This window comes from Thermobia domestica, chromosome 17 (assembly GCF_964235325.1).
Source record: "Thermobia domestica chromosome 17, izTheDome1.hap1.1, whole genome shotgun sequence".
NCBI classification, from domain to species: domain Eukaryota; kingdom Metazoa; phylum Arthropoda; class Insecta; order Zygentoma; family Lepismatidae; genus Thermobia; species Thermobia domestica.
This window is the reverse complement of record NC_137470.1, coordinates 16,258,931-16,285,635: the sequence shown is the minus strand read 5'-3', so window position 1 is coordinate 16,285,635 and position 26,705 is coordinate 16,258,931. Positions and strand designations below refer to the sequence as shown.

At 36.5% G+C, this 26,705-nt stretch overlaps 1 protein-coding gene across 1 annotated transcript in view; it reads right to left on the bottom strand.

Moving 5' to 3' along the window:
- Nucleotides 1–26,705, bottom strand: part of LOC145673942 (uncharacterized) — a 109,071-nt gene that overhangs the window by 31,528 nt on the left and 50,838 nt on the right. The window contains exons 2-4 of the mRNA XM_081743757.1: nt 15,042–15,081; nt 7,035–7,087; nt 2,547–2,596 (exon numbers count right to left, since the gene is read on the bottom strand). Coding sequence (XP_081599883.1) covers nt 2,547–2,596; nt 7,035–7,087; nt 15,042–15,081 — 143 coding nt within the window. The remainder of the gene's footprint in view (nt 1–2,546; nt 2,597–7,034; nt 7,088–15,041; nt 15,082–26,705) is intronic.

Genomic DNA, 26,705 nt, shown 5'->3' with positions numbered 1-26,705 from the left:
ATACAGAAATATGTTTTTCTAAACTATGGTTTCATTTTTCTACCTAGTACCTACATTCCTTCTGAATTGGACTAGGACATTTTCAGCAGTTCCTCGTAAATTCTCTCTCTCTCTCTCTCTCTCTAAAGAGAGAGAGAGAGAGAGAGAGAGAGATACGTAACATATAGTACTAGACGAATTTGTTACTTGTAGCATACGCGAAAGTAATTCAATTTATGTTTAGGCTTCAAAAGTTTCACTGAAAAATATGTCATGTGCAGACGTTACTTATTTGTTAGTTACAAATTTTACTTGAAATAACCTTAATTTATAATCATATAGGTCTAATATAAAAACAGCAACGAAATACACAATGTAAAATAAGTCAAACGTAATAAATACGTCATTTTTGGTATGGCAAATAGCCGCCCCCCCGAAAATGTATCTGCCCCTCCTTTGCCCCCCTAAGAACTTAAAGCTGGCGTCGTCACTGATGCAAACCGATAAATATCTATAACAACAAATGTTAAACACTTGAGAGAGAGGTAGATAGTAAATGTAGTTGAAAATAAACATTTATATATGTTTCGGTACAAATTTAATATATTTTGAATTGCTCTTAACAACCATAATAAAGAAAAACCGTTTTTAAAAAAGTGTAATGGTTGTCCTTGAGAAACGCAGAGATTGCAACAGTCATTTTAAGTCCCGCTCCCAACAGTCACCTTACAATTTGAAAACATGGCAGGTACATGTAGTGCTTCTGTTCAGTATCAAGTTATGAAACACCCAAAAGGAAAACCATTGAAGAGCGGGGAAGAACGAATTGTTTTACACGTGTTCAATAAACTGCTGGAAAACAATCCTACTGTGTTAGTGATTGACATAGTGAAATTAACGGCAGAATATACTAGTGTCTCTAAGTCGAGTGTTGTGAACGTACGTAAAGAGTTCAAAGAAACGGGGTTGTTGAAAACACCGGGTAAAAAGAGAAACAGACTGAAAACAGAATTAGTGAAGGCGGATGACTTCGTGAAATGTGCTATTCAGAGCAAAGTGCATGATTTCTTTCTAAGAAATGAACCACCTACACTAAACAAAATTTTGAGTTCTGTAAATAGTGACCCTATGTTGCCTAGTTTCAAACGGACTACGTTCTACACATTGTTGTTGGATATTGGTTTTCAGTTTCTCAAGAGAAATAAAGTGAACGTTATTTTAGATAGGGAAGACATTGCATTATGGCGGCGACGATATTTGAGAAATATTCGTAAACACAGAGCGGAAAATAGAACCGTATATTATTTAGACGAAACCTGGGTGAACGAAGGTCACACTACATCCAATGTATGGGTAGACACAACTGTATGTTCTAAAAAACAGGCGTTTTTGTCTGGAAAATCAACCGGCCTAAAAAATCCTACGGGCAAAGGAAAAAGACTAATAGTTGTTCATATAGGCAGTGATAGTGGATTTGTAGATGGCGGTGCTCATATCTTTGAATCTAAGCGCGGGGGTGATTACCATGATGACATGAATGGTGACGTTTTTCGTGAATGGTTTGAAACAATATTGCCTAAACTTGATCCCGGGTGCATTATTGTAATGGATAATGCTTACCATAGCGTAAGGCTCGAACGACGTCCAAACTCCTCATGGCGAAAACAAGAAATAATTGAGTGGTTAACAGCAAAGAAAGTGTCTTTCTCAGAGTCCGATGTTAAAGAGGAACTACTGAATAAAGCGCAAAGCATTGCTCTCAACAACGAAAACCTATATGTAGTACACAGCATCGCAAAACAGACTGGGAGAATGATTAAGAGACTGCTCCCCTACCACAGCAATTTGAACCCGATAGAAACTGTGTGGGCGTTTGTTAAGGGTTTTGTAGCCAGAAACAATACCACGTTTAAGTTACGTGACGTTCGGCTGCTGCTTGAAACTGCCTTGACTCAAGTGACACCAGATATGTGGAAAAACATTATTCACGTGCTGAAGGAAGAAGAGAAAATGTGGAATCTGGACGGACTTTCTGACACCTTAGTGGATCGCCTTGTGATTAACATAAACAACGAATCTGATGAATCTTCTGATGAAGACCTGCAAGTTACAGCGTTGAGCGATTCAGAAGAAACATCAGATTAACGTGAGTAATTCATAATTATTTTATCGTTTATTTCTTTAAGTTGATAATAACATTTACTTAGCGCTATTACTTAATTCCATTCAGTAGCGTAGCCCCCCGAAATTTGGAAAACTTAATAAAATTAAGCCTAAAATCGCGTTTTTCGTCCAAAAATTTTCCGGGGGAGGAACCTCGGACACTCCTCCCCTGAAATTACCTTCTAGCTATGCTTGCTTTATAACCGAAATATATCTTGCTTTTGAGATCGAGGAACGCACAGAAAAAGAACAGCTGACCGAAGCAGAAATCTCGCCGTAAAGCACGTGCTTGACGCGAAGTGATACAAACTGTTTTGTTTATCTCAGGTGTGGTTCTTACGTTGAATACACTTTAGAAAAATCTACATATTAGCTGTTATCATTATAACAGATTCAATACATACATTTGTGGAGGTACTGGGTCCAAATTTGCCACCAGGGAGGTAAGCTTTTCCTGTGGATAAAAATCATTCATTATTAGCTGATTATAAATTATTTTCTAGTTACATGCCACTAAGTTAATTTAACTGTAAATAAAACATGAAATACATTTTAGTAGTCATTACAAGATTGTTCAATGTGTTTTACATAAAAATATTACAAAAAGAAAATTCAATTACTTAATTATGTGCAGTTTACAATCAACTGTCAAAAGATGTCAAACACAATTTTCATAGAAGCTATGTGAAAGAACCAATGAAGGGGGATTGCACCAAAACACTATTTTGGTATATTGGTGAATAGCAATTTAAGATCTTATTAGCTCCGAGAAGGGGGGAGCGGTTGGCAAATTCCTGTGGGGGGAACCATCCTGGAAAATATGCGTGGGAAAAACACTGGTACTGGTTCAGACTTTGGATATTTCAAGATAAATATTACGAAAGTAACCTGTACCTTCATCGTTATGAGCACACAAGATTTTTGTTATGGAAAATTAGAAGGTCGTAAGCAAGATTAATTTCCTCTGAAATTCTTCCCTATTATTAACGTCATAAGTAAATCATACATATAAGTTACTTACTTCAGCAATAGACTTTCCTTGTTTTATAACACACTATCAGAATACTCGTTCTTCGCACGGGGAGAATACGTTTCATTTTGGACATCAAGGACACCAAAATTGTCATCAATCAACTTAGGGACCCTAAAAATATGAATTCGACACTAATATCAGTCATTTTAAATTATTTTTACATGTCCTCGTAGCCTTTTAGGAGTACTAATGGGAGGAAGGGCTGAATTTGGATTTGAACGGCATCGGAAGTGTCACTGTTCATCTCAGGGACCCCGAAAAGTATGGATTCGACATTAATATCGGTCCCCTCCCCTAAGCTGCACCGTCAAAGTGAAATGATGAAAACCATCCCGCGGCCGAACCTCATCTACGTTAAAAATTTGATCGAAATCGGTCGAGTGATTCAAGGGGTATGAAGTCGCAAACATACTCACTTTCTTTCTTTATATATATATATATATATATATATATATATATATATATATATATATCTTTTGCAATTATTTTATGTTTTGGTGTGCTTGTTCTAAATCATTGTCTCTAAATTCAATTCAACGGTATCGAATCAGAAAAATCGTACGTATTGACTAAGATAGTGAATTACGGAACCTCCTTAGTTGTGGCTCTTCAGAAATGCGAAGCAATTTTCTAAAATGTTTTTTTCCGAAAGGGTTCAGGGATTCGAAGAATCAAAAAGGCTGTTAGGCCTTTATATTTGATTAGTTTCAAATTAAGTAACTAAAAGGCAGGCAATACGAGTAGACACATATCGCCAGTCTACGTCAACTCTATGCAAAATTTGCGATTTAGTTTGCAATAACTGGCATAAAAATTATGACATTTTGTTTTGTTCCTGTACGCAGAATTTTGCGAAGATTGGTATGGAACAGCCTCTATATGTATCTTCCTGTCACTTGCGATTTCCCCTGCTCCTCAGCTGTCCTGTCGAAAACTAGCACTTTGTCGCGTGTGGACTCCATTTTAGAACAGTCGGAACATTTAATAATGTAAATTTCAACTTTTAACCAACAAACGTAAAATAACAAATATTACACTTATGTAAATCCCCAAAGTCTACTATCTTCGTAACCAGTCTCCTAAACCGCAAACTGAAATGGCGCACTTGTCAAAGTCGTATCGACAACTCGAGAATTAGAAACATTCCACTTTCGAGCGACTTCATTACATTTTGAGATGCAGCTCACGTAACGACTGATAGAGAATAAAGCCCAGATGCGAGTTCATGCAAGATGCATCAAACTGTGCTAGGTACTCACTACATGCTAGTTTTTCATGTACGGAAGTTCTGAGCAGGATGAAACTAATTCCTGCGCGAGGACACGTCCAGAGAAGGAGCGCACTAGAGAAGGTGGGTGTGCACGTAAATTAATGTAAGTGTGAAGAAAACGCACCAACATTTGCTAGCTTCATTACAACTGCTTATCACGCTGTTTCTGCGTTTACAGATGAGTTGCATGTTTGGCGCCTACATAAATAAATTAATTGAACGATAACTCTCTCTTGAATTACTAAATCTTGCCTGTAAATTTCCCTGTTTTGTCGGAGCGCGTTATTAATAATTATAGATTAAAATCCATCAAAATATATTTAAAAGTTTGATATCAAAACATGTCTTGATCACACTGCTATTTATTTTCAGTAAGAAGGAAGTTGTATTTACAGGATGACTGGAGCAAGGTAAGGTAGCAAGCATTAAAATTTATCCTGTATATCTTGTCAATTTAGGTATCTTTGGCTTGTTGTTGTACAACTGAATACTTTTTAACTTTATTGTATAAGGGTTTACAGGAGCAATTGCTCCTCTGAATACGATGTTTGGTCTATGATATTGTGATAAAAATTTAAAATCAATACACTGAGATACATTACACTATTTCCAGGTATGTTTCTCTGATGAATCAATATTTTCCATAAGTGAGGGAAGTAGGCAATATATCCACAGGACATCAGATGAAACATTTTCTCGATGCTGTGTTTTCCAAAGAGTGAAGCACCCAACGTCAGTTATGGTCTGGAGCTGTATGTCAGTGTATGGTCCCGGTAGACTGTATCTCGTGAAAGGAATGATGAACCAAAAACAATATGAAAAGGTGCTAGAAACCAGACTTATCCCAAAAATAAAGGAATGATTTCCGGATGGGAACTTTGTTTTTATGCATGATGGGGTCCCATGCCATAAAGCAAAGACTGTAACTAATTTTCTGAGGGAAAATGGTATTCAGGTCGTGCCATCGCCAGAAAATGGTCCCGACTTAAACCCTATCGAAAACTTGTGGGCTATTGTTAAGAAGAAACTGAAGAGAGAAAGGATAACCACCAAGGTTGATCTCATCGCATCACTTATCAGAATATGACATCGCGATGAGGAAGTGAAAAATAATTGTGTAAAGTTAATGGAAAGTATGCCAAAGCGTATAGAAATGGTAATAAAATCGAAAGGAATGCACACAAAATACTAACACATTGTAACATAGTGAAAGAGTGCAGCAATACATGATTTATTTGAAATTATAGTTCAGGTTTTTCATTTTTCAAACCTTAGTGTAATAATTTGCATATGTCTATATTATATATATATCTACCGGTGTATTTTGATCTGCAGAATAGTTCTCTGTTGTCCGTGGGTGCCAGTTTAGAACACTCGGTATATCTAATAATAGGTTTGTATCTAATAATAGGTGGTTTGTTGTTTGTAAGTTTCAACATTTAATTAACAAACGAACAAATTAAACAAGCGTTATTTCAAATTAAAACGATTTAAAAAAAACTAATATTAATTCATTAAATATCTACCAGATGATAAACTTACGATGCTCCAAATTAAAACTAGGGTTGCCAACTCTGGAAAATAAAAAAACCGGTAACCCCTCAAAAGTACCCATCATATAGGTTTAAGTGTGAAGGATCTTTGTTCGTACCCATCCATGAGAAGGAAATGTACTATCGCGAACAAACGTGCATTAGCACCTGTATTCTGCATATCCTTAGTATATTTACTAATAAGCTTAATAGATACATTGTGTTATAAATGAGACTGAAATCGGCATTTATCATTTTATTCTATTTACCAGTAACTGCCCACTTCTTTAAAATTATCGAAACAGATGAACAAAAGTATACTAATCTTCACGTGACAACTTTAGATTAGGAAAATGAAATTTATTCTTTAAACTTATACTTCGACTACAGGTAATTGCTTTAAGAAGTATTTTTTTTACTCTCAACAAATGTATACAATTCCTTTAAGTATATTTCAAATATTCCCTGCTACAGTCCCTGTCATCTCTTTAAAATTATCTAATCAGATGAACAAAATATATTAATCGTTGATAAGTGGTGAAAGGTGACAGTTTTGGATTTACAGAATGAAAGTTACTTTTTAAATCTATACTTTGAACTAGATGAAATTGTTTCAAACTAGTTACAAATTTGAAAAAACAGTCATAAAAGGGCTGATAAGAAATTTGCATCAGTCACCGGCTTTAATAAAAATAACAGCGAAATTTCCGGCCAGTTGGCAACCTTAGTTAAAACCCGCATCCTACTCAATATCAGGTCATTTGTCGTGCATCATGCTTTTTCCAACACTCCACAAACACAAACACACGCAATTTACACAATTTAGCCATTCTACACGAAGTTACGGTTCATTCCTTCCATCTCTCAAAATGCATGGACTACAAATTACTATCAAAACTACAGTAAATTAAAAATTATTGTTACAGTTATCATTATAACCTCTCGCAAATTCCAAAAATTGAATTCACGACTTTAAATAATAACGTGACTATAATACAAAGCAACATTTAAACAATCGAATTCAACATTCAAAAGAAAGGAAATTGGGCCTACTCACTCCACTCTCTCTCCTGGATAATCTTTTCACTTAACTTTCCTCTCACTCGAGCCCTTGAAGAAAAAAAGTTTGTAATTAATGAACATCTATTATCAAATGGTGAATAATAATAATAATAATAAAGTACAGGCTTATAACTGAACACGCTACGCAGTAATACCACACTTGGGTAAGCTGTGAGATTTATAAAAGTGGCATGAATTACAATTTCTCATAAGGAGAGATGTCTGCGAAGAGATGTTTCACTATGTACCGGATGTATCAAAAATTTGGGGCAAATTTCGTTATGAGTACAGATACGAAGAAATGAAAAGAAATTAGAAATTAGGTGGTTTTAACTCTAAAATGATGGAAGGTTTCCAATCGCAGCACCCGTTTGGGCTCCACACACTGGTAAGGCACCTTGTCTATATATTAAAACATTAGGTTTATGTGTTTCTGATCAAGAAAAGTTTATATGTTTATGGCCAATGTTTTTGACAATGAAATCTCGGAAACCACAAGTTCTAGAAAGATGCCATTTTTACTGATCGATTGCGAATTTTGTGCAGATTGTTCAATTTTAATTGAATATTTTTTTCAAAAATCGCAGTTATTTCTCTATCACATTTTTATGGGTACACTGGACGTATTGAATTTTTTTTTAAAAAAAGCATCATATCCTACGAATTATACATTCTAATACACCACATTTGTATAAAGGGTTAGTATATCTCTCCGGCGTTTGTTTCATGGCCAAATAATAATGAAAAACTATCAATCCTTTTCCAGGCTAAAATGAGCCCTTATTGTTTGGAGTGTTTTGCCCAATGAATACCATGTATCACTGACATTATAATTAATTGTGTGTGTAACGTATTTTCTTGTTACATTCTGCATGCAAGAAAGAAAATATTGATCATTCATGAATTAGAAACTCCAGCCGGAAGTAGGCTCAAATCTTGCAAACGGTGCGAGATATTGAAAATATAATCGAAAAACATCTTCCATTTATGGTACCCTTTGCCGATTTTTATCGAGACATCTTTCACTTGTGTCTGAAAAGAGACATGTACATATATTATGAGGAATGACAATGAGATTCATACTTATATGTGAATGATGCGCTATGTAGATATCGCAAGTTCAGCGGTGTTAGTGTTAAATGAAAAGGCTAAGATGACAGTTACAGGCTGTTCCCTTAGGTCCTCACCACACTAACACCACAGCATTGTTAGGAAACGGATTCGATGTGTTCTACGTCCCTTCATACAACAATGTGCACTTTCTCCGTGCCATTGTTGAGTGTCTTTACGTTTGCTTCGAACAACTAGATCACAAAACCGTGCTTTTTCACTTAACATAAAGTGATTTACCAGTGTGAAGTCCAAACGGCGGGTGTGATTGGAACAATTTCACTATTTTAGGTAACGATCATCTACTTATAACTACCTGTACCTTACTTACAATGGTAGAAGGGGTAAAAATAGAACAGTTGACTATTTTTCGATACCTGGGTAGTATTATTAGTGAAGATATGAAGTGTGAACGTGAAATAAAAGGAAAGATAGGAATGGCGAAAGAAGACTTTAGGAGAAAGAAAATTCTGTTTTGTGGGACCTTGAAGGATTTGAGGAAAAGACTAAAAAATGATGCAAAAACGACTGGAAGCTTTCGAAATGTGGGTGTGGAGAAGAATAGAGAGAATTATCACGGTTACGCGAAATGAATGAGAGGGTCTTACAAATGGTTGGGGAGAAAAAAACACTTTTAGGTATTATTATTAAGAAGAGGAAGACAAACTGGTTGGGACATTGGCTAAGAAGGAAACGTATCATGAGGAACGTGATAGAGGGTATGGTGGCAGGAAAGACAGGAAGAGGGTGAAGGAGACTACAATAACGGACGATATCAAAACAAAAGAATCCTACGTGAAAACGAAGACGTTAGCAGAAGACCGTGGAGCATGGCAGCTTTTGAGTTGCGGCAAAAATGAAATATTTAAGTTTTACGTCTATGCTGAAGAAGACGGTGACAATGAAAAATAATTGAAATGATGGAATAAAGAAAGTGGGAGGAAATGGAAGAACTTCGAGAAAAGCCACGCGCACGGTGTTTCCCCACCACAAAGCTCACTTGGCGCGAATTGGGATCGAACCAAGGACCCCATGCACTGTAACATAATAGCCTGACAAACCCAAATCACAATCGACACTAATGTGTATTTGAGCCATTTTAATTTTCAGCCTTTCTCACTCTCATGCCAATGGGCTGAACTTATTAATTATGGGAGCGTAATCATTAATTTCAGTGACATCGAGACTATAGATTTCACATTAATACCGTTTTCAATTATTTTTACATGTCGACCTCTTTTCACGACTCCAGGTGTGCTAACGCGGATTAGGCTTAAATGTTATAAGCAGTGCCACCGATCAATTTATGAAACCCGAATAATATGAATTCGACACTAATATCGGTCGCCTTTGATATTTTTTTATGTCACCATTTCCCCCTTACCCCAAGGTTACTAACGGGGCTGAACTTGTATTCAAACGGCATTGGGATGTGTCGCTATTCATGTCAACAACCCCAAAAACTATTCACTCTATACTAATATCGGTCGTTTTCTCTTCTTTTATATATTATCCCCTTCCATTTTCCCTATGTATAGATATAGAACTAAAGCTAATCATTGAACTAAGGATAATGTCTTGCACCAAATCATCAGATTATTTCGACAAATCATCAGATTAAGATAAATCGTGGAAAATGGGAGATTAATCCGTGATTAGCGTTTTGTAGGGAATCACAGCTAGAGATGCAAAAAAGCCGGCTTTTTTGAATCGATGGTTTTTTTCACATAAAAAGCCGGCTTTTTTGGGGAAAAAACGAGAATTTTGGAAATTTTGGCTTTTTTCAACTTCATGATTTTTCTATCTAAATAGCTTTCTTATAGTATATTCTATAGTTAGATAAAAATTCCATGACCTGAATGTGATATTTCGCTCTGAAATTCACCATCAAGATGGATGGAGCACATGTTTTACGAATTAAAGCTAACATGAAGAATGTACTATTTGAGGGTAATTTTAGAGGCTATTTAACTTTATTTTAACTTTTGAGTTATCGACATCTTTTTTCTTCTCTAGTTTGTCATCCGTGATTCATTTCTAAGAGCTTTTAGTACTCTAGCTTCTAGCGCAAAAGTTAAACTTGCCCGTTTTTCTATTTATCCGTCAAAGCGTACGTTTTTCAATATATCCGTCAAACCGTACTTCCACATTTCTGTTATACTGTAGCTGTGAAGTGATTTAGCAATAATTTTCCGGACACAACCTTGAATACCAATTTATACAAATAATCAGTAGCGGATTTAGAAAAGTACTTTAGGAGGGTTTTTTCTGATTTTTTCGTTTCCTAAAAAGTCCTAATTTTATTTGGGAAGTGCTTGAAGTTTATGAGTACAGGCATAACTAATATTTCGTTTCGTTTATATGTTTAGCAATAATCTTCCGGATACAACTTTAAAAATCATTTTATACTGAGAATCAGTGGCGGATTTAGAAAAGTATTTTGGGAAGGATTTCTTACTAATGTTTAGTTTTTTTAAACATTCGTAATTTTTATTTGACGGGAGCTTAAAGTTTATGAGTAAAGGCATAAATAATAGATATTTCGTTTGTTGCAGACATTCCGTAACTTTGGGGAACGGGCTTCAGTCCGAAAGACCGCCCCCCTAACCTTCGCAAAACCGAAACTGCTGGTAATTAGTAATAATAATGATTTAAAAACAATAAAAAAGGAAGTCGCCCAACTCACAGTACACGCACTATTTCTACATTCACAGATGGAACAAAGAAAAGCTTTGTCACAATGGTCGAATGCTGGTTGAATCCCGGACTTCCCGATAGAAGCGCAAAAGCTAATCACTCAGTCATGTTTGTTGTGCAGTTGTATTTATCTTAACTTAAATATATTCCGTAGTCTTTTTTTTTGGGGGGGGGGGGGGGGAGTTCCGTAATGATATGTTGAATCCCTCTTGTTAAAAATTCAGAAAACTTGAGGATTGGGTAAACTGTGATGGTGGTTCTATAAAACTTAACTGTAGAATTTCAAGAATATACAGAACCAAAAGCTCTAGATGTGCAGCCTTTAAGTGTATCATATAAATCTAAGTATTTCTCTTATGTTTTATTTTAATTTTATTTTGTTTCAAAAAGAGGGTATGGAATATTTTGAAGTAAAAATAATACATACTATTTTGCTAGTTATTTGATTATTCTTTAAAAAGAAGTGTTTACTTTTAGGGTTGGCTGGTTTACACCAACTTTTTTTATTAACTAACTGGTTTAAACCACAAAAATAAAAAGAATGAAAAATGCGAATCGTGTGAACTTCATGGTGACGTTTCCAGATATCAAACTACCTGCAATAGTTTTATTTCCCTTTCACCTTTTAATCAAGGTGTCCCATGTTCAATTCTCGGTCGAACCACAATCCTTCTTTCATGCGTAACCCAAGTAGCGGTTCGGATGTCAGTTTAAGCGAAAGTCTTCTCCTTGATAACCTCGGTATTTCGTAAGGATGTTAAGCCTAAATATACGAATCAAACCAAATTGTATATTTCTACATGCCTAAATGCGTGTTGTTTTATAAAGAAGCCAATATTGCTTAAATATATTGATAGAAATTGGCAAAATTTATCGATTGCCTACGTAGCTTCCAACATTAGCTTGGATTGGACTTTCAATGATATCTACGTACCGGTACTAAATTTGTAATTTAATACCTCAGTTTTAGCGTACTGATCATGGTACGTTGACCTTTAAATTTTACATGCAAAGCAATAACTGGATTTTCCCGTTATTGTCTTACATTTCAAGTAATGACGGGATTTTCCCAATGGCTAGGGCGGGAGATTCTCAACTTACGAAATTTACTGACCGCACTTCTTTAAGCTTATGGGAGTTCCTCCGGCATAACCCCGCTGTTGCATAATAACATCAAGGCGAAACAAACTTAGGCTATTTCTGTGAATATGTAATATAAATACATAAAGCAAAAAATCTAAGTCAAAAAAGCCTGGTTTAAACCAAAAAAGCCTGGTTTAAACATCCCCCAAAAAACGGGTTTTTGGCATTTTCAAAAACAACCACGGTTCTTGCCAATTCTGCTTACTTTTGTATATAGGAGGTTAAAAAATTCTTATTATATACATTGGTTAATCCTGTAGAATTCATAATGTAAATATGTTGAAGAAAAATTGTTTGAAATATTTTTTCGAAATTCATAGTTTATTTTCGATGTTTTATATTATTATCAGCATCAACCACTAATTATATGATTTTTTGTGTTATAGAGAAGCGATACAAAGTCTGTTTTATCAATTTAAAGCAGTATTTTGAAAAAAGCCCAAAATTTCCGAAGCAAAAAAGCAAAGCAGAAAAACCGAGTTTTTTTCCAAAAAAGCCGGTTTTTTCCCGAGCCCTTGCATCTCTAATCACAGCTGTGAGTTAGTTGCTACTTTGTTTATTTCAAACCAGGGTGTCTACTAAAATTCCAAAATGAAATTTCATGACTTTTTCTTTACCAAACCAAAAAAATTTATAACATTCTCCAGAGCGAATTTGGGTGCGAATTAGGCCGAATTTTCATGTATGCAATAGAAGCGATTTGGTAGCGTCTAAAGCCGACCACAGCATTTTTGGTAGTGAGTTGTGACGTTTTATGGAACAGAACTTTCCAGTCTGTACTTATATTTGTAGATAAAAAAAATCGTGACCTAAAAGCTAAATTTCTTAACTTGCATGACCGTTTTCTGATTTCATGACTTTCGTGGCCGATAGACACCCTGCAATCGTTTCTAAAGAAAGAAAAAAATATATCTGTACTAATAATCCATCATTAACCACAATGAAATGATTAAAGTACCAAATTTGCTTAACTTTATTACAATATTTATTTTATCAATTAGTTTATATCTTTACTGTAGTTTGTGAACTGAAGAAATTAGTTTTAGCTGGCTACCTAGTACAGTTGGACACAGTAGTTTAATTTGTATCACATTTAAGGTGATATCTTTATGAGATTCTACCCTACTGCATGCCAGTCTCTTGAGTCCAATTATATTTTATGGATACGCCTCCATTCGTTTATGTAACAGACCTTCTGGCATTTTAAATCTTTATAATTTTCCTTTATTTGAGTTAAATATGCCCTTGAATATTAAATACTACGAGATTAAGCGTGAAAATAAATAATTATATATGGAAGCACTAGTTTTTCGCACTAAAGATTTGAAAATTTCGTCTTTCCTATTTCGCGTTTTGTCGCAGTTTCCAAATAAGCTTCGCATTTTGTAGCTCTTGTGGAAGAGATATTCCCTGACATTTTTACTATTGTTCCTTTTATTCATAGATCACTACAGAAATAAACCATTGATTACCTAAAAACAAAATATATTGAGTATTTCACTTGACATTGTAAATTTCACTTATAGTAAATTATATATACATTTTTAATCAAACTGAAGGAAAATCAGTAACTAAACTTACTATCAGTAGGAAAGTTTTGCTGTCTTGTGAAAACACATAGGCACAAGTTACATTTAAGCATTAAACATAAACATGTTACATGTTTTAACAATTTCCTCTTTCATTCTTGTATATTTGTCACTTATCACCAGTCCATACGTAAAAAACTCTCACAATTGTTACTGCTTGTTGCAGGTTTTTTGCTGCGGACTGTACACGCTGTGGCTGATTTGAAATGGAAGGCACCTATAGCCGTGTCCGAATCACCTACAATGCACGTTCATGCCAGGTTCTACCGTTCCGTCAGCAGAAAACTAACGTTTTTGTATTAATGAAAATGTATTTTTAAAATTTCGCGTATTGTTACAAAATACGCGCAAAACTGCCAATTTCGCTTTTTATAGCACAACGAAAATCAATGAAAACTCACATAGAATATCATAAAACGTCAACAAACTGAACATTACTTAATTCTTACACATTTCGTTTAATCGCGCATTGCCAAAAAATCGTGCCTTTAATTATACATATAATCCGGAGCAGTAAATCAGAACAGTTAACTGTGTATGCCATAAACTATAATTGCTCCCATTCTTGCATTAAATTTGTTGGCTAGGTTAGGATTTAGATTTCTGGGTTTTCGGCGAGCACACAATCCGGGGAAAGGGAAGGAAGATAGGATGAGGGAAGCAAGGAAGCGGCGTGGGACCTATAAGTTAGGTACCACCCCGGCATTTGCCTGGTGTGAATGAGAAAAACCCAGGAAAACCTCATTCAGGGTGGATGGCCTGAAAAAGCGTTTTACACTTCTTTGACCGAGTGGCCCCACCGGGAATCGAACCCGGGACCTAAACTTGTTGGCACGTCCTACAAACTTTACCCATGTCCTAGAATAAAATCTATTGCTTCCTGGTACACTATTAATCCAAAACAGAAAACTGAATGCTATCATGCTTTCAACAAGGAGTAAACAGTAACTTTTTTTAACCACCATATGCATTTACCTGATGTGTATAGCTAACATTTAAAAAATCGGTGGAGATTCACTTTACGGATCTACATGTTTGTAAAACTTACCGAACAAATTTGTACTATTATTTTAACAGACCCAGTGTGTAAATAACCTAAATATGGTGTACTCCTACCTGTGCGATGCATATCTACGTAGATATATATTAATGAAATTTTAACATGTTAAGCACTGATTCTCAAGTAACACTGCCATTAACTGAGTATACGAATGAAAATTAAATATCTGAAGTCAGTGTGCTAATCCATGACGCGTAACGATAGAAGTATCCAAGGGTTAACGAATCCACATATTTGTAAAATTTATGTAAGTAATGTGTTATATTATTTTGGAACACGAAGCCTAACGTGCAAGCAATGGAAACAGAGTATCTTTAGTAACGTGCAAACACATAATGTAAGTGTTTTTATGTCATATATTAAATATATACTGATTGCCCTATCCTCGTTTGTGTATACTCACCGTTGCTGACGCGCCTTCTCCTTTCGGACGAATCCTTTCGCTGCCGCTCAGGCCCCGCTGTGCTCCTGCCTGTGACTTGGTTAAATAGTATTCGTGGATTTTAGTGTTACCTATGACAAGTTCGTTAATGATTTTTGCTTAATAGTCCTTAATATATACAGGGTGTCCGAGAAGTCCTTCCCTGATTACAGAAATTGATAACTCAGGCTAGAAATATGAAACTGGTGTTGAATTGTTTACAAACTATAAAAGTTTTGGCCACATCAGTACACTTCCACATGAGCACTCTTGGTAGCACGTAGCACATCTAGGCGATACTCAATTTCCATCCACACATTAGCCAACATCACTGGAGAGATCGATGCAACGACTGTGGTTATTCGTTGCTGCAGGGTTTCAAGATCTGGTACACGTGTTCGGTAGACCTCATCCTTGACATAACCCCATAAAAAGAAGTCTAATGGGGTTATGTCAGGAGAGCGTGGAGGCCAAGCTGTTGGTCCATCACGACCAATCCATCGCCCAGGAAATGTCCTATCGAGATAGGCACGGACTTCCAAACCCCGATGAGGTGGTGCACCGTCTTGCTGAAAAACGACATCGGGGCGATACTGAAGCAGCTGAGGAACAGCATACAGCTACAACATATCCAGGTACACTGCAGATGTGATGGTATCCTCAGCGAAGAAGAATGGTCCGATAATTCGATCGTGCAATAACGCGCACCAAACATTCACCTTTGGACTGCCTCTGGTGACCTCCCTGACCTCCCTGGGGGGTTCTGAACCCCAAATGCGTACATTATGACGATTCACTACTCCACTGACAAAGAATGTCGCTTCGTCGGTAAAGGCAATTCGTCTGAGATAACCATTATCGTTCTCAATACGTGATAGCATTTCGACCGCAAAGTCATATCGACGTGTACCGTCGTCGGGCAACAAGGCCTGAACGAGTTGCACTTTGTAAGCACGAAACAATAAACGCTTGTGTAAAATGTCATGGATAGAGCTTTTTGGCATCTGTAATTCACGTGAGGCCCTGCGCACCGATTTCTTAGGACTTCTCAGAAAAGACTGGCGCACAGCCTCCACCGTGTCTGCTGAGGTTCTTGGTCGACCAGACATCGGAAGGTCAGCAACCGACCCTGTGTTCTTGAACTTCTCATACCAGGCTTTAATGCTCTTGACATCAGGTGGAGTCCTCCCAAATGTTGTCTGGAACTGTCTCTACACCGTGGTTGGTGATCGTGTCTCATGGTACCACAGGACACACTGTGCCTTCTCCTGGTTGATTGGCATGGCTTCTTGGGCTTCTTACTTACGTACTACAAACCTACAACAAAAAAATTGAGACTTGGTAAAACAGAACAAACCTAACACAGACAAAAACTTTTATAGTTTGTAAACAATTTAACACCAGTTTCATATTTCTATCTTGAGTTATCAATTTCTGTAATCAGGGAAGGACTTCTCGGACACCCTGTACATACACTGAAGCCCTTCTAAAATGAATCTGCACAGAGTAATGAAAGCCCATATCCAAAAATAATTGCTTAAGACACAGAGAGTCCATTTACAGAAAAAAAGTACATCTGCAACGAATTTAATTGAGGATCTCTACAATAAATCTGCAGAAAAAAAAAATCAAAATTACACTGGCATCGCCAGTTGGTAACATGTAAACCCGACGGGAAGTCATTAAAATAAACTGTTTACGTAGTTACACGAACTATATTTACGAAGAACAGTGCTACTTGCTGCAGCAGAGCAAAACAAACTGGCGATACAAATGTGAACCTAAGCCAAAATTTGAGTTTTAAAAAAGTTTACTAACCAGGATGGCGGGGGAGATTTCATGTTGCGCAACTATTAAATAAAGCGTCATGGTGTGAGCGGACATGCAGTGAGCTAACGTAACCTAACTCGCTTACCCTACCGTACATTTGAAAATGATGACTAAACATTGAGATAACTTAACCTACCCTAATCTCCACTAATTCTCTGTGCTCTTCTCTACCCTAGCTTACATTTCAGTACAAGGGCCAAACATTGTACTTACGAGAAAACAGTATTTGTGTGAAATTTAGTGTAATTTGTAGCCAAACATGATGTAAGAAAAGGAGTTTGCTTCTCTCAAAGCTCCTTTGCTGGAAATGACGATAAGGAAGTGTTAAACCTTAGACTTTCTTGAAATTATTTAATCTGATCCTTACAAATTAACTTACTTAGCTGAGTACACCATTTACTCAAATCCAGAAGCTACCAAATTACCCAAGACTGGTATGCCTTTAATATAACTCGTAATATTATAATACAGTAGGACGACTTTTTCATAATACAGTAGGAAATCGATAATCCGAACGTCAAAAATCAGAATACGGTCCCTAGAAGCTTTTTACATTTTGTCTTAGCGCTAGCGATAAATAAACAATAGGGTTGTAAGTCGGCGTTGTGTGAAGTCAGTGTTTTTACAAAACCTCATTCATATGTAATTGTTTGTCACACACATTTTTATTTTTATTTTCCCTTAGGCCTATACAAGTTAAGTTTTAAGTGCGACTTACAAGAACAGTGTAATTTAGTGTATCAGCAGGTTCTTCACAAACATTAAATGTAAGTAGCCTTACGTACGGTATTATAATTCCTGTATGTACTGTATAACCACTATATCGATAAAAGAGCATACCGTACACTATATTTAAGCCTAGACGGCATTTTCTTGGTCATTTTCGACTACCTACTGTACTCTTTATTTAACTTATTCAGCGTAACACATTCGATCATCAATACCTCTAGGTTACTTTTCATAACCCAAAATCCAATCAACTTCCACTACATTACTAATACACAAACTCATTAGACATTTCCCTGCTACCAATTCCATCATCCAATACACAACATATCTAAATAGCACCGCTCTTCTTTTTCTTTTTATCGGATTGGTACAAATTTTAAACTCTCTCCACCCTAAACTACTATTCATGATCGCAACAAAAAGTGTGGTCCGAAAACAGGAAGATTCTTAATCCCATTATTATTATTATTATTACTTTTTGCCTTCAATATCTAAACCCCAGATACAATACATTATCTGTAAAAGTAAACTGTGTGTCCCTAATATTCTGAAACATCAGAAATGCAGCTTCCTTTTCAGTATTTGATATGCAATTTTTTCTTTCTTTCAAGAATATGTTTGTATTTGTCCACCAACATTAGAACATATTCACCATCCCGAGGATTGGAGGTCTTGATTCCTAAACAATTTCTAGAGAGTGGTAATGTGCACGCATCAAGTCAGGCCAGAACTCCAGCACGGGAGTCGCGCAGAAGCGCGGGGATGCATCCGTAGGAAGAATGCGTGTCATCGGTGAAGGATCTGACTATAAACGATGATATGCAAAAATAACTTACGTCTCATAAAATATCAGGTTAAAGCATTTGCAATGGTTTTACACAAGTAACTCTATACTTGTATATATATATATATATATATATATATATATATATATATATATATATATATATATATATATAAATGTTTTTTGTAATATCATGCAGATATAGCCCGCCCGTGAAAATCAGTATGTCACACAGTCCTACATTGTGCAGTAATAATGCTCTGGTAGTGGAGAATAATATTCTAGACAATCCTCTTTCTTATGAACTCGGTCATCTTAACTGTAAAATTATCGTTTTAATGGCAAACTACCATGCACCACTATCGAAATATTTTCTAGCAATAGAAACCTTAATATATGGAAGAAGTAACAACGTATTAAAAGTTGCTTTAGGTAGGACCGATATACGTGAACGAACATCTTGTTTTGAATGTACCGTACTGAATGATTGTGTAATGCACGTGAAGAAGATATAACATTAACTTTTGTAAATAACGTCACAGATGTGTGTGAGGAACTGCATAATCTATGCCGTTCATCAAACATTGCTAGGATCACTTGAGTCTACGAGAGTCAGGCGGGCAGTTCATGTAGCCAGAATGGAAGAAAGGAGGAACCCTTCCAAAAGCTTAACTGGAAATCCAATCGGAAAAAGACTGGGTACAGATGGGGGAGAATATTAAGATGAATCTCGCAGAAATAGGAATACAAAGTAGAAACTGAATGCAAGTGGCTAAGGTTAGAAGTCTGTGGAGAGATTTTTTGAATGTGGCATTAAATAGGCTATCGAGTTAGAAGTTACAGACGAACTCTTGTTGGCATTGCAAAGCAAATACGGAAGAAAAAGAATAAGTGCCTACTAATTTTTAATATTTAATATCTATAGTGACTCTACTTTGTTCGAAAATAGTAATTTACGTCTAAGTCCTCTGTCGCTGACTTCCTATGGATGCACTCCGCAAACCAGCATTATCCTGTTCTGAATTTTTTAAGGGACCATCTAACGAAGTTTCCTTTATGTTTTCAACAGGAGCAACCCTTACTATATTTTCTATATTTCAACAGCAGCAATCAGTTTACCTACAGATCATTAATCTATATACAATTATTTGGGCATGAACTAAGAGGATAACACATTTAACTATCGTTTAAAGTAAGAAAAAGGCTAATCTTCCAAAAGTGGCGGCTTCGGATTAGACCAACATGAATCTTTTCTTCAACGTTATATTGCTATTCACCTATTATTATTTTAATATACGTTACCCAGAATACCCCTTTTTCATTTCTCTCGTTCATTCCTTACTGCTAATCACAAATACAGGGTGTCCGAGAAGTCCTTCCCTGATTACAGAAATTGATAACTCAGGCTAGAAATATGAAACTGGTGTTGAATTGTTTACAAACTATAAAAGTTTTGGCCACATCAGTACACTTCCACATGAGCACCCTTGGTAGCACGTAGCACATCTAGGCGATATTCAATTTCCATCCACACATTAGCCAACATCACTGGAGAGATCGATGCAACGACTGTGGTTATTCGTTGCTGCAGGGTTTCAAGATCTGGTACACGTGTTCGGTAGAGTCCTCCCACATCAGGTGGAGTCCTCCCAAATGTTGCCTGGAACTGTCTCTGCACCGTGGTTGGTGATCGTGTCTCATAGTACCACAGGACACACTGTGCCTTCTCCTGGTTGGTTGGCATGGCTTCTTGGGCTTCTTACTTATGTACTACAAACCCAAAACAAAAAAAAAATTGAGACTTGGTAAAACAGAACAAACCTAACACAGACAAAAACTTTTATAGTTTGTAAACAATTCAACACCAGTTCCATATTTCTATCTTATTTCTAGCCTGAGTTATCAATTTCTGTAATCAGGGAAGGACTTCTCGGACACCCTGCATTTCTTACTTTTCTGCTTTGCTACATACGCATTTGTTTGTATCGCACAACCTCGCAAAATTAGTACCGTCCAACTGTTAAGTGTTGCAAACTATACACTAATCAGAAATAACGAAAAATATGAATTCTTATCTTCTTATGTTTCCAACCAGCATTTTAAAAACTTACTATAATATTACGTATACAAAACCTTAAAGTAAGTATTGAGGGTGCGGACAACACATGTTCCTGGGACATCAAAAATTGAATCCGTGAGTAGAAAAAGAAGAAAAGTGTGGATTACTAGTATTGCTAAAACGTACGTGGCCACTACCCTCACTTATTCGCATACCCACCGTCACTGATGCGACTGCTCCCTAGGGACAGACAACCTTGCGCTATCGTACCACCCTTCCATCTTCGCCCTGCCTTGAATCGGTTGGATAGCACTTGTGCTTTATACTGGTCTGCTAACAGATACTTTTTTCCAATGTGATTTTTATGGCATACGTCAGGACGTCGTATTTATATGCAAAGGAAAATTTGCTATTCCAAATTGTAAAACTATACACGCTTCAGCTTTTAAGGTAACTCACTTGTAACCCAACTAAACCTAATGCAGTACTTTTATCTTTCAAAGTTTTGCGTGGTCTGGCTACATAGCACAAATGTCCTACTACTAACCACGAGATAAGAAGAGTCATATTAGCAAAACATTGAAGAAAGGACCTGTCCATAATGCAGCCACCCACCTTCGATAACCAGCCTGCGCTCTATGGGCGTATACTCGCGCTATCACGGGAGCCATCCTGCTCCGTCATGCCGTGTCTCAAATTAAAAACAGGGAGCGGAATCCTGGGGTCAAGAGGAGAAAATTCCCCCTCACTAAAAACTTCCCAAGGGGATGAATAAAATAACACTACTACCAGAAGATTGCAAATTAATTAATAGTAGTCCCAATTACTGGCTAAACTAGTGTTTACATAGCTTAGTAATTATGGATGGCAAGGTTCTAAATTACTGGTCTCTCATCCCACTGAGCTGTAATTAACACAGAAAACTACGTGGCTGCGGAGTTTGGTAATAGTTAAGAACAGCTACTTCTCATCTCCCGTGCACGAGGATACATCTTACTGTTGCACTACCTAAACACCCTAAGTACAAGGGCAAGAACTCAATCTATTACCTACTTTTTAACATCCTAGATAGTCAATGAATAATTCCTGAAAGTATGACGTTTCTCGTCCTTCCCTAAATGGGAAGTACGGCTCCTTAACTATAACCCGGAGTTTTAAGCCGCCTTCACTTGCTAACGCCTGCTTGGTAATACTATGTGAATTAAATACTAAAATTTTGGACAGAAAAGAAGAAAACAATCTAACTACTAGTCTATATGTGGGCCCAGAGAACTAGAAACTTCCCACCGTACAAACACCAACTGGCCAGAGCGTAACAAAAAGTTACTATTAGCACATGGATCCGTATTGCCTAGGAGTAGCATATTTGGTAATTGTAGTAGGGAGTATATAAAAACAAACATCATAAACAGGCTAAACTGCATCATATCAACCCTTAATATTACACCTTTTCATATTTCTCGACGATGACACTTCTATTCGTTCCGCTCACAAACAACAAATTTGAATTATCGGGGTATGTTTAGTACAAGGGGTCCAGAAGCACGTAAGAAACACAAAATTTACAGAAGAAATGAGTGATGCAAGTACTTAGACGTAACATAACGTAACCAAATCTAACCTAACGTAACATAAACTAACGTAAGCTAACCTGAACTAACCTAAACTAACGTAATATTAGTAGAAATAAGCGAAATTCTATCATTTTTTTGGGAAAATTATGCGAGACTCCTACACTAATATAACATAAACTAAACTAACCTAACGTAACCTAAGCTAGCCTAACCTAACTAACCCTACCCTAAACTAACCGAATATGAACAGAAATTACCAAAATTGTTACATATTTTAGAGAAAAGAGCTGGACCCCTTCTGCTAAACATAGGCCGAATTATCAACCCACGTATGTAAACACTTTATTCTGTGTGTAAATCTTAGGTAGGATTTGGTACATATCTCTCTTGCTTAATATAACACTAAACAATTATTACTTAATAATATTTACTTACATAGAGAATTGTAATGCGAAATATGTAACAAACAGAATGGACAAGCAGCACTTTATACAATCAGTGGTGCCAACAGCAAAATGTCCTTCCCAATAAACAAAACGTCCCCTTTACTTCAGAAATATCTAGAAAAATCTCTCATACCACACTTTACTAAAAATAAACACATATTCAAATCAGTATTAATGTAAAAATACTTAGAGATTCCGAATAAATAAGGATACAAACATCATAGGTCTACCTGAAAATTCAATATTCGGGAAACTTGTTTTTCTGATGACGTATAAACTCTTAGTATATCAATGGATCACCATTTTTACATGGTACAGATGAACAAGAGGATTTGTCTCGCTATCTGGTGATGTATTTATTATTATTATTATGGAGCTGAAGTAGCGGTTACAGGAGCGATTTCATATCACTGGGTTTTTACAATATATTGCGAAGGGTCGGAGCATCAGTGGCGGATCCAGCCCGAAGCCAGGGAGGCCTAGGCCCGCCAGTTATTTGAATGACAAAAATAACTGAAGCTATTATTTACATATTTTTGAAAGTTTATAGGAAACTCATTATATACCTACCATAACGTGGGCTCTGGCTGCCCCCCAAGCTGTTACCTTCTAGATCCGCCACTGCGGAGTATATATTTTCTATAGAGTATTTCTCTTATCCAATGTTGGACAATTGTTACATACGATTGCCCTATATCTTTTATTACGGGTGCCGATCTTCAGAAGTAAAATTTCGCCCCTCCCCCAAAAGTTGCTTCACCGAGGCAGGATCTGTATACCTTGGCTGTTTGATAACGAAATACAACCAGGCAGGATCCCCAAAGTATACAGAAATTGACTCCACTGCCTTCTATAGACATTTAGCTATATGAAAGCAAAGTAAAAAAGGTGTCATTAAAAACTAGACAATGCTATACTTTTTTATAACACACTTTGGAATTGAAGGGATAGTACTACTGGGAGTTGACTTGGGGGAAAGTAAATAACCAATGGTGTAAGTGAGAATATCATATATGGCATGAATAAATAATATTGCGGCAATTTGACTTTCTTATAGTATTAATAGTCATATCTTACTGGGAGTACACGTTGTGACACTAATAAAGAAGCTTATATCTTACAAATATACATATGAATGGTTGATTATCATCTTGAATATTTTAAATCCGAAGAATTTCTCAAAAATAGTAACTTTGTTACTTTTTCTGAAAGACGTAACTCTCCGTTTCTCGACGGGACCAAATTGCCTCCTATGATTAAAAATCTTGGCTCTGCAGTTTACTACCCACTACTATGATGCAATTAAGAAAAATTGCGTACATGCAAAAATTATTTAGTCATATCTTTGTGTTGATCTGGTATATGAATACAGACGAAAGTGTTAATTCGCTAATAAAATATGAATTTCGAATGTACTAAGGTTTACTTGTTTCACAAATTCAAAAATAATTGCTTTACCACTACGATCCTTACCTTTTATCTGAAAATTCCCATTCTTAAAGCTGTTTTAAATTCTTTTTTTTCTTTTTCGGAAATATCTCCTTCGTATATACTGAAGTTTGCGTTTTCTTTTCCCAGCGATTTTCTGGGAAAAATCCGAAATCATATTTTGTAAAAATACAACTAAATCTCACTTTGTGTAAGTCAATACAGTATGTTTGAATTCCGCTCTCACATGATAGCACCACTGAAGTACACAACATTCTTGGACCAGATATTGGCCAAGCGCTTCAATTTATATTTAATGTAGATTTGAAATATTTACGCTGATGGAAGCAAACACTTTGTTAATTGTAAATTACGTTCTTGTAAAGTAGATTAGCACTTTTACTTCTACACACTAAATAAATTCATAAAACATCTCGAACATGTCTTCCGAATGTTCATCTACTTTACCGGCAGATGGCAGGCGAATTCGTAAACTAATTGAAGAATGAGTTGCACAATGCAATACACATACTAAAGGTTTTATAATGGAAAAATAAATGAAATAAAATGTTTCTTTTTCCATATAATTATTACTATCTTAATAATTTCATGATATGTTATAAAACATCAGCGGCGGTAAACTTCCCTTGAAATTTTGCATTGATAAAATTGTTAAATATTTTAGATAGTACATGTGATGATGCTGTGCCGCTTGTCGTTCTGCGTGACTTGAAGAGAGTTAAAACTGAATCCGAATGTTTTATATGTACAACGGTCTTTTTATAAACAAGGATTAAACGAAAGAAAACAATATGGAATGTGTACATGACGAGGGCTGTCTTCTAGTCTATTCTAAATCATGCCGCACTGATTACGTTTTAAACACTTCCCTTTCCTTCGTAAGTGTAAACACACTCACATTATATGCGTTCACTGCAGTCAGACGGGCGAAAGTGCATTTTTATTTTCCTTAGTATTCCTCGTGCTTTTTTATTTTTCTTAAATAGAGGCTTTGCACACACACCGACAAAACAGTTTGTCGTAAAATATCAAATTTCACCAGACTATAAACAAACTCCTGAGTCTATAGATTACGTCAGGGTTGCCAGGCTATCTTTTCTTCAATTGTCACAGGTATGAAATGAAATGAAATATGTTAGTTTTACGTCCAATGTTTATGCTGGCTAGGCTAAAGGAGACGACGATGAGAAATGAATGAAATGTTGGAATGAGGAAAGTGGGAGGAAACTGGGAAACCCCAAGAAAACTCCCACACGCGGTGTTTGTCCACCAGAAAGCTCATTTGGCGCGAGCAGGAATCGAATCAAGGATCCCATGCGCCAAATGTGAATACTCTACCGCTGAGCCACCGTGGCCCTCAATTGTCACAGGAATTTCTCTCTTACACGAGTGATCGCCCATCGTTAATCATTTGAACGTCATTTTAAGAGGGGCGTCATTTGAGGGGAATGTGGGGAAATTGCCCTCTCTGAGTTGGTTTCTTAAACGTTTCTTAATATTTATACCTATCTATCTATCTATCTATCTATCTATCTATCTATCTATATATATATATATATATATATATATATATATATATATATATATATATATATATATATGGATGTGTGTGTGTGTGTGTATGGAGCCAGTTTAACCAAACGTGGTACACATAGCACTTAAAGTAAGTAAAAAAGTGCTGTTGGGGTAAAATCCCCCCTAGCACACCTAGAGGGAATTAGAGGGGATATATATAAAAATGAAAGAAAACGTCCGATATCAGTGACGAATCCATAGATTTCGGGATCGCTGAGATAAACGTTAATACTACCAATGCCGCCTAAATCCAAATTCAAGTCCAATTAGTACTCCTGAGTGAGGGCACGTAAAAAAAAAATTAGATCAGCGATATTAGTATAGAAACCATAGTTTTCGGAGACCCAAAGTTGATTGGTGACAGTATTGGTGCTCTTTAAGATAAATGTCAGCTTCCAGTTGAAATAAGACACCAGTAGTACTCCCCCCGTTATGGCCAGCCGAGTCAGCAAAAATTTTTGTGACGTCATAGGTGAAAGGTCAATGACCTTGGCCCGGGGTCAATGACCTAGGGGTACCTAGGACCACCCCCTCTAAATTTTGACAGGGGTACCATGACCCACCCCCTAAATTTTGGCAGGGGTACATAGGACCACCCCCTTAAATTTTGGAAATTGCCAAATCTAAAAATTGGGTATGGTAGCCTAGGACCATAGTATGTACCTCTATCAGTATTGGGTGTCTATGTCGTTCCCTTTCATGGGTAAAAAATTGCCAAAAATTCAAATTTCGGGGTTTTTTGACCTAATTTATCCCCTTGGATGAGGTGTTATTACCCTATATAGTTATATGGGCGTATACAGGGGTTCATTACCTTTCATAAGACATGGGTATATTAATGCACCCCTTGAAAAATTTGGGAGGGGTACCTTGGCCCACCCCTTAAATTTTGGAAATTGCCCAATTTCAACATTGGGTATTATAGTACCGGACCCTAATATGTATCATGATAAATTTGGGTGGTCCACCTCGTTCCCTTCTAGGGGTACAAAATTGCCAAAATATAAACGTAAGCAATACGTAGTACCACGTGTTTGGTTTCGACCCAAGTTATCCCCTTGGATGAGGTCCTATTACCTTATATGGTTATATGGTCATGTATAGGGGTCCATTCCCTTTCATAACATATGGGTATATTGGTGCACCCCTTTAAAAATTTGGGAGGGGTACATTGGCCCACCCCTTAAATTTTAGAAATTG